The sequence below is a fragment of the Saccoglossus kowalevskii genome, chromosome 15 (assembly GCF_978046115.1).
Source record: "Saccoglossus kowalevskii chromosome 15, keSacKowa6.1, whole genome shotgun sequence".
NCBI lineage: Eukaryota > Metazoa > Hemichordata > Enteropneusta > Harrimaniidae > Saccoglossus > Saccoglossus kowalevskii.
Genome location: NC_140655.1, coordinates 28147357 through 28165742, shown reverse-complemented (window position 1 = coordinate 28165742; position 18386 = coordinate 28147357). Strand labels below are relative to the sequence as shown.

General features: G+C 35.2%; 1 protein-coding gene across 1 annotated transcript; it reads right to left on the bottom strand.

Moving 5' to 3' along the window:
• Positions 1-2351: 2351 nt before the first annotated feature.
• LOC100369400 (uncharacterized) lies at positions 2352-18002 on the bottom strand. Its single transcript, XM_078008443.2, has 9 exons — positions 17858-18002; positions 11941-12098; positions 10326-10469; positions 9675-9789; positions 7000-7109; positions 6573-6717; positions 5801-5985; positions 4416-4587; positions 2352-4132 (listed from the first exon to the last, which is right to left on the bottom strand). The coding sequence occupies exons 2-9, from the start codon at positions 12055-12057 to the stop codon at positions 3996-3998; spliced, it is 1125 nt and encodes a 374-aa protein (XP_077864569.1). The 5' UTR covers positions 12058-12098; positions 17858-18002; the 3' UTR covers positions 2352-3995.
• Positions 18003-18386: the final 384 nt, after the last annotated feature.

The window sequence follows — 18386 nt, the reverse complement described above, 5'->3', positions numbered from 1 at the left end:
AGCAAAATGGTAAAAGAAAATTTTAAATTATAGTAAATATGTATTAACAACATGTTGTTGTTTTTTTTCATTTGAAGTAGTGAATGTCATTGTCATCACTTCAAACACAATAACGTTCGACGTATACAGGCAATGCCATTCTGCAATCATACAATCGTGTAATCGTGCTTGAAATATAATAGATTTCATTTGATCGAAGGTAACTGTGCGTAAGTCCGGCACTCACCATTGGTGCATCTGTCTGTGAACCTAATTATTAACTGTACTATTGATAGTATTATTTGTCTGCTGATCGTTATTGATGACGTTAGAGAGATTTTAAATCGTCACGACAACTATTATCCTCTGCTTACCCCAATTCTTTATGGAAATGCAGCGATTCTGGAATAATCTCTTCTGATTTCAATTGTATGGTACACAATAAATTTGCAGTCAAATACAGTGGTATAGTCAAAGTGTGTATGTAAGCATTGAGTGTGTATATTGCCGAATATCAAAACTAAAACGAAGCTCACATTTATATCAATTAAATTCTTTGACACACTTTGTATATCATGATAGAATACTTCTTGACAGATGCTACACATTCCACGCCGATGATGGCAGTATGATAAAACGTAGATTTAAAACATATTTGTTAAGTTTAGAGGACGTATTTCAGAACCCTGTTATAACATGAAATGAGATTCGCCCACCGTGAAATAGATTAACGTATCATACAGGTGTTTAATACGTTTATATTCGAAATTTAAAGACCAGTACAAACTTGGCATGTACATTTTGAGTATTAAATGAGTCCTCTGATTGGTTACAATAACACATTATTAAATGTAAGTCGTTAGTAAAAAGTGTTACCAGGTAAATTACATATGTTATGTTTCTCGGTGGCGCAGAATTTACCCTATACAGCGCATACCAATACTTCAGTGTGTCTGGCTATATTCTGAGTCAAGGTTGTAAACATTTTCTGAAAGATGAACAAAGTTGACCTTGGCGTTCACAATCTTTACGATAAAATCAAATTCATAAATACAAAGCAGATTAACAATAGGTAATTTATTCATGTTTTCGGAAACGAATTCAGTTGCAAATAGAGATTTACATCGTTGTGTGATATTGTAAAGTTATGACGTCATAAATACCTATAATCCTGACAGTGATGTGGATGATGTAGATGACGAGTACAATTCAAGTTTTTTTTTTCTAACGTAGGCCCTGTAACCTGAATAATGCTGAATATATTTTACTAATACAGGCTCAGTAATCTGAATAATGTTAAGGACATTTTGTAATTATGGGGTATTATTATATGTATGTATTATAACGAATTACATGTCACAGTGTAAACTAATAACAGTCCTATGATCAGAAGTAAGGTTTGTTGTCCAAAGTTAGGCGCATTTAACATTGCATGTTCAAATGATATACTGAAGTTCACTGGATGAGTATATGGAAGATGGATATACAGGTGTCGTGAACCAATCGACAACTGCGCATTAGACTGTGATGTCATGTCCGGTATTTAAAGTTTGACGGCGTGTTTCCACGAGGTTGCTGCTCAAGGTTTTGCCCAACAAAGCTTTAGAAAATCTGGGGAGCAGATCTACGTACTGCCATGGTCGAACATCAACGTTTGAAGTCAAACTGAAAAGGAAGCCTACTGATGCAGCTGCGAATGAGTTCATGAATCGCTGACTACATAAAATTCACTGAGGTGAAGTAAACCGATCTGTCGGTGGACTGATATGACTTGATATGAATTAGTCCTGGGCTTTCAGTTATTATATTTATTGTTTAATTTTGTGATATATATATATATATATATATATATATATATATATATATTAAATGGTGTTGCTCCTTGTTATTATGAACGTTACCGACCGTGTAATGTAGTGTATGTAGTGCATGTTGTAACCTTCAATTCTTACTAACCGGGTTTGAACGTTGGTGCGTGGTGAAGTCCGCGTTTAGCACTGAACTATTGCAGGGGCGAGCAATATTGCCGCAGAGGAGAAACATGCCAAGCAAAAATGTTATTGTACCTACTAAACTATGGTGTCACGTCGTTCATGCGTAGCTTCTCACATTTAACAGTGTACATTCTTGTCTCTATTCATTAACGCACATAATTATATGGAACTATATTAGTGCTCATCAGCCCACATTAACCATGTATTACACGAATTGTATAATTTTAACTGATTAGAAACCCACTCACGAGGTGTCAAAATATTGAATTTCCTTCGCTTCTCGAACCATACCTTTGCAAATTCTGGTACTGTGTGAACAACCACATATTATGTTGTATTCGAATCATGATTTTATGATTATATAAGATAAAATTGACATACTTGTCGAATACTAGTTTATTTGCTAATAAAACAATATTACAGTGATAGTACAATGAAATTAAGAATGCTGATATGCACAAAAAAGTTATTTTGTATATTCAACTGACACTTACTCTGACTCTTACTCTTAACTATACGCATGTTCATTACAATCGTCAAGTTATCAGAAATTACTGAAAGAGAGGGCTACGTTATATTTTGTAATGTTATGTCGCTCGTGTGTCTATATATAGAATGGGAAATAAGGGACTGTTATGTGTCCCTCCCATTCTGATGTGTATATTACTCAAATTGACTGACATTGTAGACAACTCGAAAAAAAGAATGTGAGAATTTCATTTTCTGTTTAAATATCACTTATTTATTAATTGTTAATTGCACTCTGCACATAAATGTCAATGAAAGAGGACAGGAATACTTATTTATTTGTTGTTATTAATTTTTTTAAAAGAATGAGATGAATAGTGATTTTCATCCAAATCAATATGAATGAACCTATACTTTAGAAGATGAATAATATATGCAAAACATCAGAATACCTAATTACCTAAAAGGCCAGTACAAACTATTTCAGACACATCCTGGTTGGAAGTTGTATTAAATGAAACCAGCTGACTATAATTGATCCCTTTATTATATTTATAGCAATTGTGACGTAATCGGCCCTGAGGTATAATTTAAGAGGTATACACATACTATAATAAATGTCATTGTCAATTTAATTATCAATATATGTAAACCAAATCACTATAGTAAATGTCGAGATCACATAAATGACTCCTGCAATGGAAAGATGCCATAAAGATACAATGAAACAACTCCACTATTCTTTTATTGGTATGCGAATTAGTATATCTCCTTTTTGAAATTGTGAGTGCTACTCAGCAGGCATACTTCAAATTTCTGCGTTTTTTTTCAGATATTGTAGGTATGGTATTGTTAAATTTACGCATTCAAAAGATTTCACTATTTGAATGTAAAAAAGCATATTCCAGTGAAAATGCAAAAATAGACATTTAAAAAGAAAAAAAAGTATCGCCGTGACTGTTAAGTTGCTCGTGTTTTATTCCGCAATTTTTCGAGAAATAAGATTGTAGTATCCCTTTAAATTTGTATTCAGAGTAATTATTTGAGTCTTCAATAAAGGTTTTATTTACTTAGCAGTCACATGGCCACATAAAGGCTACATCTAACGTAACATCGATTTTAAATTAGTGTGAATTATGAGCTTTCGTAAAATATATATAGTTTAAAACAATTCTTCTACGAAAATAATTAGTGTGAATTTTACTTCCTGAGAACCTTTCATAAATCTTTAATTCGGCATTTTACTGTTTACGTTCTTTGTTAACAATGCTCTGTTAATAATCACCATATAAGTGAGCAAACAAACAAACAAACATATAAATGAAATGACACTCGCCCATGACTGAATAGTGGCAAATATGGTGATTGATTTGTGTGAAAACATGAGCGGGTGATAGCTAATTAAAATCCAAACGTTGTCACTTATAACTATTGTGTATCTAAATCTAGATATTCTTTATTCATATGCCTACACTATATATCTACAGCTATGTGGAAGACAGATTATGAAATCCCTCTGTTGTAAAGTGTTAAATGTCGATCGCTTTCATCAAACTAGAAACATGCCATTACATTGTGTGATGTAGCATCCAGACCTAAAACTTCATCGTGAATTGCGTCATTAAAGATCAGGTCCCGTATTTGTGCATTTGTATATGTTGGGTTCAGTGACCATAGGACAGCGGCCATACCTGTTGATAAAATGAAAACAACATGCCGTGTAAATACACAAATTAACACGTATCTAATTGGGTCGTCACCTGCGCACGCGCGGGATTTGAGTACCAAGCGACGATCACAACCCACACTAAAAACGCAAAGGCTCGCGGGTAGACGCTTGTTTGTAAACAAGGACACACTATGGCCATCTGACGCATGCGTACGTGACGACTCTTCCGTTTTAATAGGATGTAGGGTTTTTTTTTCAAAACGCTGCTATGAATAAACATCATTACTCGTATGGTGTATACTTACCAGCGACTTCTGGTGATGCCATAGAAGTGCCAGTCTTCACTGTAGTTGATGACGGGTTCTGAATATCTAGACTTAAAATACCTGCTCCCGGTGCGTACATATCAACACACGGGCCGTAGTTAGATCCAGGCCATACGTAACCATCACTCATAGTGGCGCCGACTGCAATCACCTAAGGAAGAGAAAATATTCCATACAAAGGAATTTCAAATGTACATAACACAAATCGTAAATTTTGTCTTAAGGTAGCGAGACTATTATTTGCATACTTGTTTTCATCTTCTAATTGTGACTAAATGACTACAAATAGACCCGGGAAAGTATATATTTTTAGAATCGCCAGACTTCAAGCTTTTCACAAGTGTATTTTGCATGCCCGTATCTGCATTCTACGACGCGTTACTCAATCAAAGGTGAAAAATTACTTTTTCTGTAAAAAAAATAATTACGCATTTACGCTGGCGATAAGAAGTATTTTTTTCACTTTTCCTAGTTGTTCAATAGTCTGGTAAATTGAATGTGTCTGGTCAGTTTTATTCAAGCAACGCGTTTTAAAAAATAGTGTGCTGAATTTCAATTACTGTTTTAGTCACATTGCCCCCAACTCAAACCACAACTCGTTTGTAAATAATCGATGAAATAGTTTGTCTGGACACATTCAAGTTCCTCTCATTGTCACCTTAAAACTGTGAAAATTTGGTGTTAATCCGACGACAATAAGTATACGTTATTTTTTGTTAAAGACCTTGTATTTTGAAAAACATAAACTCCTAGAAAACGTCCATGAAGTAACAGCAAAGATTTTCAAGCTTGTTTATCGGCACAATCAATTTGTTTTCCCATCAAGGTCTGTTTTACCATGTGTAGGGGCATCCAAATGTGTAAGGCTATTAGAAACCAAAAAAATAAAGGAATGGGATAGCTATAATTGGATAAATTCGGCATATGAAAACACCAAAATCAATGATTTTTTTCAGTGGCTGTGTGACCTTGTGTCTGACACATTCATATGCAAATGACTAATCTGTGAAACAAACAGGGGCGGAGACAAACCACTTGAATGTTTGGAAACACTCATTGTGTGTCAGATAGCTACTGATAACACATCCTAACATTGCTTTGTCTTGAGTTTATCTTTGAAACTTATAGGCACACAGATTAAACCTGTATTGTTGATTTTGGAAAACACTACTGAGGCTGCCTTGCTTCCCTTCAGAAAATATACATTTTAACCAACTTACATGACATTCTATGTTATGTTGACTCTACCATATGAAAGTTTATAGTGCATTTCATCAATTATTAAATAAATGTGAAAATCGTAATTTTCAACACAAATAATAGTCTCGCTACCTTAATGTCCCAAGTGGCACTGTTGAACTTACGTCAGTACTGTTGGCTGGCAGCATGGTACACCCGTCGACATTAGCGTTACCTGCAGCGGTAACAATGAGAAAACCGGCATCGTTGGCGTCAGCAAGGGCATCAACGACTGCTTGAGCATACGACCCGGCTAGAGACAGATTGATAATTGAATCAGGTACCCCTTCGTTTACAATTGTATTCAAACCTGCCAATATACAATAATATACAATAATAGTCCTTTTTAAGATTTATTATATATTTAATACATACTCTTGCATATCTCAGTGCAACATGTTACGTGGTAGGCGGTAAAAGCAAACGAATTACATTTTTTTAAATTTACCATTCAACCTGATAATGTTCCCCTTTCCAAATATGTATTTAAATGTTAGCATAGATATCAAGCAAGCATATGTCTACTTGCATCTTGGGATACAGCTTATGTGTACTAACTTGGAATTCAATTGGTTATTATATGGCGCAGGATAAACAGAATGAGACACAGTGAAATAAAGCGGAAGTGCCGTTAACCGGCCATCTTGAATATATTCAAGAAAAAACAACTAATCTGCAAAGTTGGATTATTGAAATAAACCTAGTTATCTACGAGAACCAGACACTTTCAAGTACGAGTAGTCATGCATATTTGTATGTCAGCCACATTTAATCTAAAGTAAGATTCATGTGACGTTGTATAATGTATTTGTGCCAAGACTGATAAATGGTTCCAGCAAACAATCTTATCCACGAATCCTATATGTTCAAAGACGTACAGTGTACATTTAAACTTACCAGATATAACCCTCCCCCAAGTACCGCTGCCGTCACAGTCGAATACCACTACAGCACTAAGCTGGGCCTTTTTCGCTACACCGTAAGTCTTACTTCCCACAATCCCTGCTACATGTGTGCCATGTCCATAACAGTCGCCCAATTTCTAAAACACAAAAACGGGTATATACGAAAGAATTGTTCCCACCAGCGAAACATACTTTGCACTGGTAGGTTTGCAATAATGCATACAGGATTTACACATAATTCCAGCCATTCATGGTTTTGGTAACATTACTTTGTGCTCTGTACAGGACACCATGTTAATTTCAGTCGTAATAAACAATTGTTATTACATATCTTAGAAATGTGACAGTCCCCCTCAATATGTATGCATGTTTGTATAACTCCTCCCGATTGTATATTTCTTTAATATTACTTTACTAACCTTCTTGCCCGTAACGTGGTTTGATAATAATTTAGGCGACGTGTCCCAGTCTTTGTGCTTAGGATATATTCCACTATCGATGATATATACCGTTTTCCCTGACCCATCACCTGAGGACGACATGAATCGATATTGTTAGTGTTAGTGCAGTGTGATGAATTTGTTTTTGCGTATCTGTTAATCGACTTAATTAGCTGAATGGCTGTGTTATGTCTGGCACCGTTTAGGCCATTTGAGGTTCTGGACGGAACTTGACTCAGTGATTTGGAACTAATTACGAGATAACCGTCGCTATTCGGACTACTATTTCTGACAGTTAGTATTCGTAGTTATTAATGTAGTGAACGATTAATCAAAAGATATGACGTATTCAGTACTTAATGTGATTGGCTTTATGATAGAAGGTTACGCCCTAGAGTCTTTCTACTGCTTTGTAATTGGTTAAGGTTTTGAAAATGAATAAAGAGAGTTTTAGTTGGTCTTGGCGAGTACACCACGAGAGACGCAGTCCAGTCCTGGAGAGTCTTGGGGCGAGTCTTGAGGCAGTCCAATCTTGGGCGAGTCTTGGGTCATCCTTGCGATAGTCTTGGGGACTTTTCCCCAGGGCGCTGTGTCTTATAGAGTACTCAACTGTCCGACTAAGACGAGAGTTGAAACGTAATCTGTTGTGTGCGTCTTATTTGACTGTAAAGTTAAGTGACTTTCCCGGTTCCGTACCTCAAGGGGACGAGACATAGAGACGAACGAGATTCCCTCCTGACACGTGTGGAGAACCCTAGAGAAGAAGATTTACCCCTGATAGCAGTTGTGTAGTTTATTAAACAAACTTGACCCCTTTCGCTCAAAACATTTCGACCAATTTGTATCATTATTTGAGAAGGTGTGAGAATTTTTGCTTTGTATTCTCTATGTATGCGGTATAACACTGGCGGACAATACAAACACAATATAATAAACTTACAAGACCAACGCAAGCTTTATATGTACAGACAAGCTACAGACAGTCGAAAAGATCTCGCATTCTTGTATGATCATTTAAGCATTGCAGCAATCGTTCTGGTAGAATATAGAATATATATTTACCAAAAATAAAGAAAACAAACACAAATCTAATCACGGAATGAATAAATCTGACCGAGGTTCTTCTAAAATAATACGCGTCAGGGCGACATCACAACTACATACATCGCTACAAACAAATGTGTCAAAGTTAGGTTAATCGATTTTTGATTTACAACTCATGAAAGACGTGTTGAAAATTCATTACATTCGAATAAACTTCCAAATTTGCATATTTTTGGGGATAAAGTTAAACAGTATAACAGACTCTCCGCAGGTACATGCTCATATATCAAACAGTTAAAACATCACTCAATTAAAAACTTCCACACTGAACATTTATTCCTCATAAGAAGAAATATTGTCTCACTGATCTAAAAGAAACCATTGCACTAGAACTAAACAATTACAGTAACCGAGGAGGGGGCACGGCCATGCATTTTGTAAATGACAAGTTTTTTTATTTGTTTTGTTCATATTTTACGCATTCATAATTAACATTATTATTTGCATTTTAAAAATACTTTTACGATTTCACGATTAAAATTGATACCAAACTTTAAAGCATAAATAACAATACAAAATTACAAATCGAAATGCAATTTATGTATTTGTAATTACACATCACTTTCCACGTGATTCTCCTCGTAAAACGCTAGGCGACGGACTACAATGAACACAAACCGACATTGGATTCATAGTAGGTACTTTAACAAAAACACTTATCATAAAACTCGAATCAAGATATACTGTAATTGCAAAATTATTGTCTCGTGGTACGTTTCTTAATCAGGACACTTGAAGATATTTGTCATGCTATTTGTATTACCTAGTGACCTTTCTTATCGTATATGGAACGTGGGGTCATTTCGATCATACAGTAAAATATGAAATTCGGCAACTCGTCAACTCGGTATGAACTATTTATTTTTTCTGATTAAGCATATTGCAAACTCAGTGAAGCGTGTTTCAGCGTTTTTTTTTTTACACCTACTTATGATCACTAATTGACAGTTGCGTTTCACGGTAGACCGAGTAATCTAATAGAAATCATGTTGCCGGAAATTTAACAGCGCAAACTACCCCATCGCATTTGGTATGTAGTGTTATAACTCTGTATCCACTTTCACCCCGACATTCTATCAACTGCACTGACCGCACTTTGATGTATAAAGTTATAGTTTGTTTCAGTTTGTTTTAACACTTTCTCAAAATCGTTACAAAATTAATTTACCAAATGCCATGACCGAGAGTGCGCAGTTATGTGTCGCCGCAATACGCACGCATCTAGCGTGAAATAATGAAATATGTCCGCTCCTGAGATAACCTGTATTTGTTCCACAGAACAATTGGCTCGTAAACCATGTATGATAAGGAGGTTATTACGCGACAACGCCGTGTATATCACACCGTTTTAATTACGGTCGGTGTTCTGGCTTGTCAACATACCAACTCACTCGTAAATACGACGCGATGGCATGGTGATTGTCGTGAGATAACCTCTTAGTATTTGGGTACTAATGGTAGGACGAGCCCGATAAGATATACAGATACAGCTAATGTACATGTATTTTACAACATTATTTCAGTTTTGCCAAGTTATGAATAATTAATACCTGGTGGATCATATATCCCATTACCAGGGGTGAGGTCTATTTCATCCAGTCCCCAGTTATCCGGAGTAACCACGCCGTCTTCTTCTACATAATCTATTGCTGGATCTTGAAGAAGCTAAAATGGATTATCATAAAAAATAAATGAATAATAATTTGTTTGAAATAAGGTAACGGTCATTTATATAATATGAGGTTATTACAATAACCTTATTATTATACATCTTTTCCTTCCAAGGATACATCATGGGAATGCGAACTTCTTTGTGTTGAGTCCGGTGAAACTCTGGTGGCAGCCATGTTTGTTTTTATTATTAGAGGACGCTTACGCGCGTAATCATTCTAATTTCCTAATATGGTAGGACGAAAATACCCTGTAAAATACCACAAAATTACGGCACGCTGTAACTTAAGGCGTTACGGTGACAGATGTATAATAATTAGCGTTATCTTCACACAAGCGGTACAAGTATTACCAGCACCGGTTCTATTACTTATTAATGCGTACAGTTTCAAACTGTAAATGTTGAAAGAATTCTTACTTTTGGTAGTGTAATAAGAACGTACAAGTATGTCAATGACAATATAGTTGCTGAGGTAACTGTAACATATCCGTTACACATATTTTAGCAAAATAACCAAATTATACCATACCTTTTCGAGACTTTCAGGATCATCATCTGGAATCTCAATTCTCAATGCTTTCATTTTTCCTTTACCTTTGATCTTTCCATTGATTTTAACCTTGGTTGATGAAACAAGTCTGGTCTCCACACTGTCAACGTCAACGTGCTTGCCCTGAAACAATAACAAAATACCACGAATCACGCATGAAATGTGCAAAATAATAGCATTATTTATTTGCAGGAATGATTGGTATCGATTTGTCATTTCAATAATTAATTGTCCACTCGGTTTTAATTTATAAGTTTTTTCATTGCTTTGTTTTGTGTTTGCTCTTAAATTAACAATATACTATTAATAAAGCTATATATGTATGCACTCCCATGATGCACCTCACTACTTTTATCTTCCTGTCGAGAATGCTTTGGAGAAAGGGAATGTACGCTCGACTGTATATACAATATGTTGTCTTACTCTGTCACATTTTTGGTGATGTCTTGACACTTTGCTGAATTATTTGTTGTGATTTTGATTTTTAAATTCCAAAGAAAAATAAGGGGTATCCAAATTAGTTTTTAAATTATAAGCATTTTCAATCCAAAATGGTCGTCAAAGAAGGATTTAACGCAACAGGGAATTCACTACGCTGTTATTGTTTCCACGGAATACAGGTTCAGATCAGTGACCCCGATTGTTAATTAGATTTCTGTCGCCCTTTCCTTGGAACCTTTCACTCAGAGAACTAAAAGCAATGTGTAGATAACACTAATGCCCATTGCGTAACAAGAATTGTGATCTTAATATAAACTGTGTTTTTATTATTTTTGGATGCAAGAACCTTCAGACACACACTAAACCCATTTCACGTTGGGAATTTATATACGAGTCAATATATTGTACAGTTGTGCCGAGTCTAAAGAGTGGCGTAATGCGTAGAACATGGAGTATTTCTCTTTGAAATACCAGAAACAATTGTTTGAATTTAATTACAAGGGAATAATTTTTGATTTTACTATTTAGAATAATATTGAAACGATTACCCTGCAATGCAATATTTACAATAATTGTGTTATGGTTATTGTTCAAATTGCTCAAACGCGTTCGTATCCATTACAATTATAATGTGGAAACTATGAAAACAATATATATGTATATATGTGTATGTATTCATCAATACACATTTATTCTTTGTTTTAAGTCGATGTGTTTGTGAATGTTTTTCTATCATGTCTCAATGTCGTTATGATATTTATTTGCCAAAATCAGTATGTTTTTGTTTCGTTTATACTTAGAATATGAAGAAGTCGATATGATGAATTTGTGAATAATTAACTTCACGCGAAATCGACGACATAATGTTTCTCTGCGAGTTTTATTCGGTGTTTCTAGGTATAGGGTAAACAACAATTACATATGCATTTGTGTGTTATTTTATACATGTTGGTTCAACATTATGCATGTATTTGTTTGCAAGTATTTATATGAAGTCGATATGATGCCGTAAATATAAACTTAATCATATTAGTTGATAAGCGAACACAAATTAGCCATGCACTACAACATTTATTGAACTCGTATGTTGGCGAACTACAAATACTCTTTCTAAATACGATTCTGATATTCTGAGTACATCAGTTTCGTTTACCTTCATCACCACTATATAGTTTTCTCGGAGTGGGTTGGCAACTTTTAATAATCGAGCTGTAAACGTCAGTTCACAGCAAAGGCTGACTGCAATCATCTGAACAAGAACCTTCATCATTGTGTCCAGCACAATCAAGTATCCGTTTTGTTTTCTCTAATCTGCGAAGACAGAAATAATATATAATAATTTATTATATGTGTCATAGCATTTATGTGTGATAAAACAACGTAATCGTACTATGTAATAACAATCCCCATTCGGTTCAAGAAATGTATAATGTTTACATCTGTTCACAGGAAATGTCCCTGTTGTAAGATATATTCTGCTGGTGATTCTATTAAAAAAAGAAACTACGGCACGATAGACTTTATTGTGATAGTCAGCGCATGCGCAAATTTTGGCATATCTCTCCTGGTTGCTCAAGCGGTTAATACTTAATGACAGCGACACACAAATGTGTTAATCTGATTGACTGATAGGGTAATGATTTATTGTCACGTGTCAATGGTTGATGTAGACAATATTTCCGTCTCAATTACAAGTGATGCCGGATGAGCATATGTAATTGGGTTACTTGTTGCATCCTCATCTGTTGATATTGTTTCCTTTCATTGTCAGCATATATTATATATTTTATATCGGGTCTACGTACTCCATGGCATGCGACCTAATTAGTATTCTGTGATTTCGTTCTCTGTTTTATTCTATTTGCTAAATTGGTACAACCAGATCTGGCGCCATACAACGTTGTATGTATTTTACGCTTCCATTGAGTATAGTGTTATATATATTTTGTATTTGGGTGGCGATGATGTCCACGGGCAGAACTGTAGTAACAAACAAAATGTTCAAAATCGTTGTAAATTTGTTATTTGGCATTTCGAAGCGTTTTTGTTTGTAATGTGATTGTACTAAATCAATTAGAAAGGCGCTAGTGTAGCTATTAGTATGCGAATTCAGTAAATAAATATATATGCCTGTTGCAGCAGCGATATTCCAAAATAATGATTGAGCTCGTGACCACGTAGAGTAACTAAATATAACTACATGTATTGATGAACTAATTGAAATCACTCAATAACAGGTGCGACAGCAAGGTTAATACTTATCACAAAGAGGGCAACATGGCGTCATATGGCCAAGAAGATTTATCTTGTTAAGTATATGTACAAGAGTCACAGTATAAAATAAAACCTAATACCGATTAACGTGTACCGATTGCTCGCGCGTCTATAGACGCAATGACATACGTTTTATACTGTATTGTCCATCACGCCTTATTACGAAGGTTGCCCATTCTGATTTCACGCATTTCAAATAAAATGTAAGGCGTCAATCACAGTCGGCGCATACACAACATACTGTGTGCCTCCTTGGCGCATGTGCATGCCATGCATTCTCACAGTCGCCATCCATACACAACAGCCACGCTATTATTTTCTCGGCTGTAGATTATTTCTTTTGCCATACGTACAAAGATAGTTATCTATACTTTTTAGAGATTTACAACAGCTGACAGATTAAAACACTGATGCGCAATCAAACATATAATAGTGCGATAAAACAACGTTTTAAAGTACTTTGCTACCATTATAACAAATGCTATTTCGTTTCGCAATATTATTTTATGTTGGTATTCACAAACCCCAGATAAAATGTATGATTATCAAGGTAATATCCAAGTCAAATATCCATTGGCTCCTATGGTAGAAAAGTCCCGCTACATCAGACGCTTTTGTGTGTGGTTACATATGGGAGAACATTCAGATGAACTATTAGAATATTCGATTGATTACTGTTATTTTTTTATGAAACAGGTGAATTATTCTAAAAATATACATTATTTTATTTTTTTAGACAATTTTTTTTCAGCTAATATTTTGTACTAAAAAACATAAATTAATGTCATTCGTCAAAATTTAATTGTTTTCCAATTTTGAAACAAAATTAGGAGAATTTTTCCTCCTTATTTTTGTGTGAGTCGAGTGCCCACGTGTTTACTATAAATCATAGTATATCGTGTTCAACGACGTCTAATACCAATCAATATCATTAAACAAAGCATGATGTCATATATATTGTATCTCAAATGTCGGTACATGATGTAAAATTTGAGTAATATTGTTCTTCGCACGCATCTCATAAATGTTATCACCATTTACCTATATGTGAATAATAAAGAGAAACCGGTCAAATGCATCAATGTATTATATATTTGTATTTATTATAAAGAAGTTTAAAGGATTTCTGTGTGTGTACATTTCAGTATTTGGTATCTGGTATTTCCAATAGTATTGCATATGTTTTTGGCGCATTGACTAACATTGATCGAAACTGTCTAATTCTAAATTCTCTTCATTCTGATTAGATTTGTAAGACATAGTCTTTCGTGCTTATGTCTATTTTAAGAGTACTACATTGATATTTCATGCCAATATTGTTTGAAATCAGCTAATATTTAGTTGTAGTGGGAATATACAAAATTTTTTCTTCTTTTCGTTTTTTTCTGGATCATGGTATAAGTATTTGACGGGTGTCGGCGTATAAAAAGATATATATCTGACCGGAACTATTTATTTGCTAACCTTACGCATGCTGTCAATATGGTAATGTATATACAACTGGTTATGACCTCTGATCAACATTTTACATTATATACGTAATTCACGGCGTGCATTGGACACGTGTAGACAAACAGTAACAGCTTTTGGAAAGGTCAAATATAGCGTTACATTTAGATCGTTCGTATAAATGTTTCACCGATATTCTGATCACGAACTAAGCGTACAACCATCAATCTCGAACACAACAAAACTCTACAAATAGGTCACTAAACGTTCCTACTTCTGATTTAAGCAAAAGTATCAGATTGTGCGGTGGCTTGGACACGCAAGAACATCACATTGTGTGTTTGTAATTAGACCGTTGAAAAATTCTGTAATCGTTATTAACCATAATGCACGCGGAGTTCTGTAATATAATTTCATTCGCTTTATATCAGTGAAATTCATCCGGAAAATTGTCGCAATTATACATATAATTAACCTAGATTACAAAACCCTTCTATATAAATGGTAGAAATATGAATATGTTTAAAAATTGAGTACAGAAAGGTGAGTTGCACTCCTACATATTGTCTGTTTCCTGCACATTGTTTCCATGAGTGCAGTTCAACATTTAACGAGAGTTCCACTGTTTGCTACAAGTACCTTCTATGACAGGTTATCAAATTTCCGGACCTGTCTTTTATCATTCTTTTACTCTATAATTAAATTTTTCGCAAATTTATTCAATTATATCACTTCAACGTCATTTTCGATTTGGGTTTCAAGGCTGATATATTGATAACAAAGCGATTGACGAAGAGACAGAAATACAAAAAAAGAGATATTAGCTGTACAGTAGTTTTATCAGATTTGCAATCATATTACCGCAAATCCTAATTAGTTTATGTATTTCAGTTGTATCTTTTGGCTAATAAATTTACGTCTCTAAGACAACAACAACAACAACAATAGGGTGCAGCTGTATGACGTCATCTAATAAAAGGCATTATACTTTCTATGATTTATGAAATAGCAATCTAATTGACGAGGAGCTACCACGTCATTGGCTACGTCACATCTCTATTTTAATGACACATAATTTATGACCAACCCATTACAACAAAGTCCCCTTAGTTTGTACTGTTTAACAATTCCAAATGAGCGTGTTTATAGTAAAATATATCGAAACTGTTTTATTCGGGTGGAGTAGCTTGTTTTCTGATGGCATCAATACACTGCGCTAACAAACACTGAGCCTCCTTCCTCAGCACAGATGCGAGCCGCTCCACCTCATTCCATCCTACACCAACAAAGACTATTTACTATATATTAATGTACGACAACGCAGGTTTCAAAATTTTCCGTTAGAAATAAATATCGCTGGCGAACTGGCAGAAAAAACAACCCGTTTCTATGTAATCGGAAAAGCTTGCGCTATGGAGTTCCAGTTGTTTGTATACTGAGACATGCCGTGTGTTACCACGCGTCTTGAATAAGCGACGTTAGTTCTCAAACGTTTCCCCCAAATTCTTATAAATTAATTTAATATATATTTAGTTTAGCCCAATAAAAACATCATTCGATCTTTGGCCCTGGGAATCTAGAAAGTCAGTTTGAGAGCGCGGATAACGTTAGCAACATTTCAACTTTTCATTGAAGACTATAATTATATGCCATCATGAACCCGAATCACTAAACATTAAACGATAACACAAATACCTATTGATTTTATCCTGTCCACACATACCATGTTATTACCCGTACCATACCTAGCCTTTATTACAATACATTTTCTAACAATGGCATTCAATCAATTGACAGTGTCGTATTTCAAGTTAACTACACTAGCTTTGTCGTACCATCAATGTATTTGTACGAGATTGAAATGAAATGCTGTACATGGAGCCAGCACATAATTGAAATTGGAAATTGAATGTCTGTACAAGGAGCTAATCTGATTATAGAGACAGCGTCACAAGCGAGAAACCGATGACATATACGTGGTATAAGTATGTTTTCTTCGGTGTTTGCTTTATTTGTGATGTTGAATACAATGGCAATTTCAAGATATTATTATCGTTTATCGTGTATGGGTGCACTTCTGCGTGATCCGAGTATCGTTTATGGCATGTATCACCATCAATTTCAAGAAAATTAAGACACCATATAATCATACACGTTGTATGTACGAGACAAAAAAACGACACAACTGGCATGTTGAATAAATCCTGGAGACAGTAATTCTTATGCACGCCGATGTAAGCTTAGCAGCGTAGCCTGGCTGAGCAGGCGATGGTTAGGATATACTACTGAGAAATAAATGTAAAATCAAAGTTTTTGCTAACATACTTTTCTATGCATTCTTGTTTGGGGGAGCACTTTGGTCAGATTGATAACGGGACGAGTCGTGTGGCTAGGTGAGTTGCTGCGTGCACGTATCGTTTGCAGTTACGCGAGCAGTACTTGGATTAAAATAGTAGTCGATGTTATATATCTGCGTTACGTGTTAGCAGTACGTATGAGACCATAAAACAGATCAGTATGCACCCTTTGAAACGACACGATTCTCTTTCCACGCTTCATTGCCAGTTTATTTTGGTCCCTAACCTCCTTTTGAAATCTCGTAAATATCCACGTGGATACACTCAATGTTTCCTAAAGAATTGCTGCATCGGTTTTCCGTCATCTGTAAAACTATTTTTACACGTGAATTAACACCAGCATATGGGTCAATTTAGATGTACGCTGTCATCACTGCCTCAGAAAACATCCAAACACGACATACACGCAGTAAAATTCGTTACAAGTAGCAGACCGTCAGATATATTTGTGAGAAAGTAACCCCATTATACATCTAGTCAGTTGTGATTAAAACCGTTGTATTATGGCGAAAAACACGTGTACATTTCATTGACTACTGAATAAAACTCGTATGGTTCAGTAATAAAACCATATTGCAATCGTAGTCTGTATCAAATACACAGTTTCAAAGCTTTGTATATTATATATATTGTAAGTTTTACACTGATTGAAACTATTTGAAGTGAACATGTCACCGGTGGACTCAATTTAATGAAAACCCAGAAAACAATTTCAACTAATGCAGTTATTCAACTAAAATACCAAGAACACGACTACCTTGTTTACCATTAAACAAATAGGTCCATTCGCTATACAGACTGTGTAATGTTTTATCTAAGTTGTTAGTGAATTTCTTAGTCGAAAGTAAATGAAAATACGCTTGTTAGCAGTCTGAAATCTAGTAGACTATGTAACATTTTGTAGCACTGTATACCAATTTACGCGGAAAGCTTACACGTAACAAGAGATATTTTGTAATAAAAATTGATTACGCATACAGTACCACCTACCTCACGAACGAACGCTCTCTCTTCAACAAGTCACACGTTTACGCCAGTACCAGAAAGTTTATGTACACGACGTTTTACAACTTACCCGCTAAAATTGCGCCAAACCGTCCACATGTACTTGTGCGCAATTAACAATCATGGCATCCGTTTTCATTAAATATACTGGCTGTTCAGTTAATAGTGTACCCTCCCTGTATGCTGCTTGATGTCATTCACATATATATTTATAAATCTGTCACTGTAGCGAGGGGAAGTACCAACACATATTCAATTTCTTGTTAACTACCACAGTGCATGATCGCGTGCACAAATTCTAATCACCGCTGTCGGTGAAGGCGTATAGTAGGTATAACAAAATAAACACGGTGTACCGGCTTGTAATTTACGAGCCTAATCACAATTAATTCATATATTAGTGAAACTGGTTTACAAAGCAATGAAAGGACAATGACGCAAAACCGCCGAACTAGTTCCGTTTATTTCGGTTCGTTGAAAGGGTTCGCGAGGACAAGAAACAAATTAGTTTCCC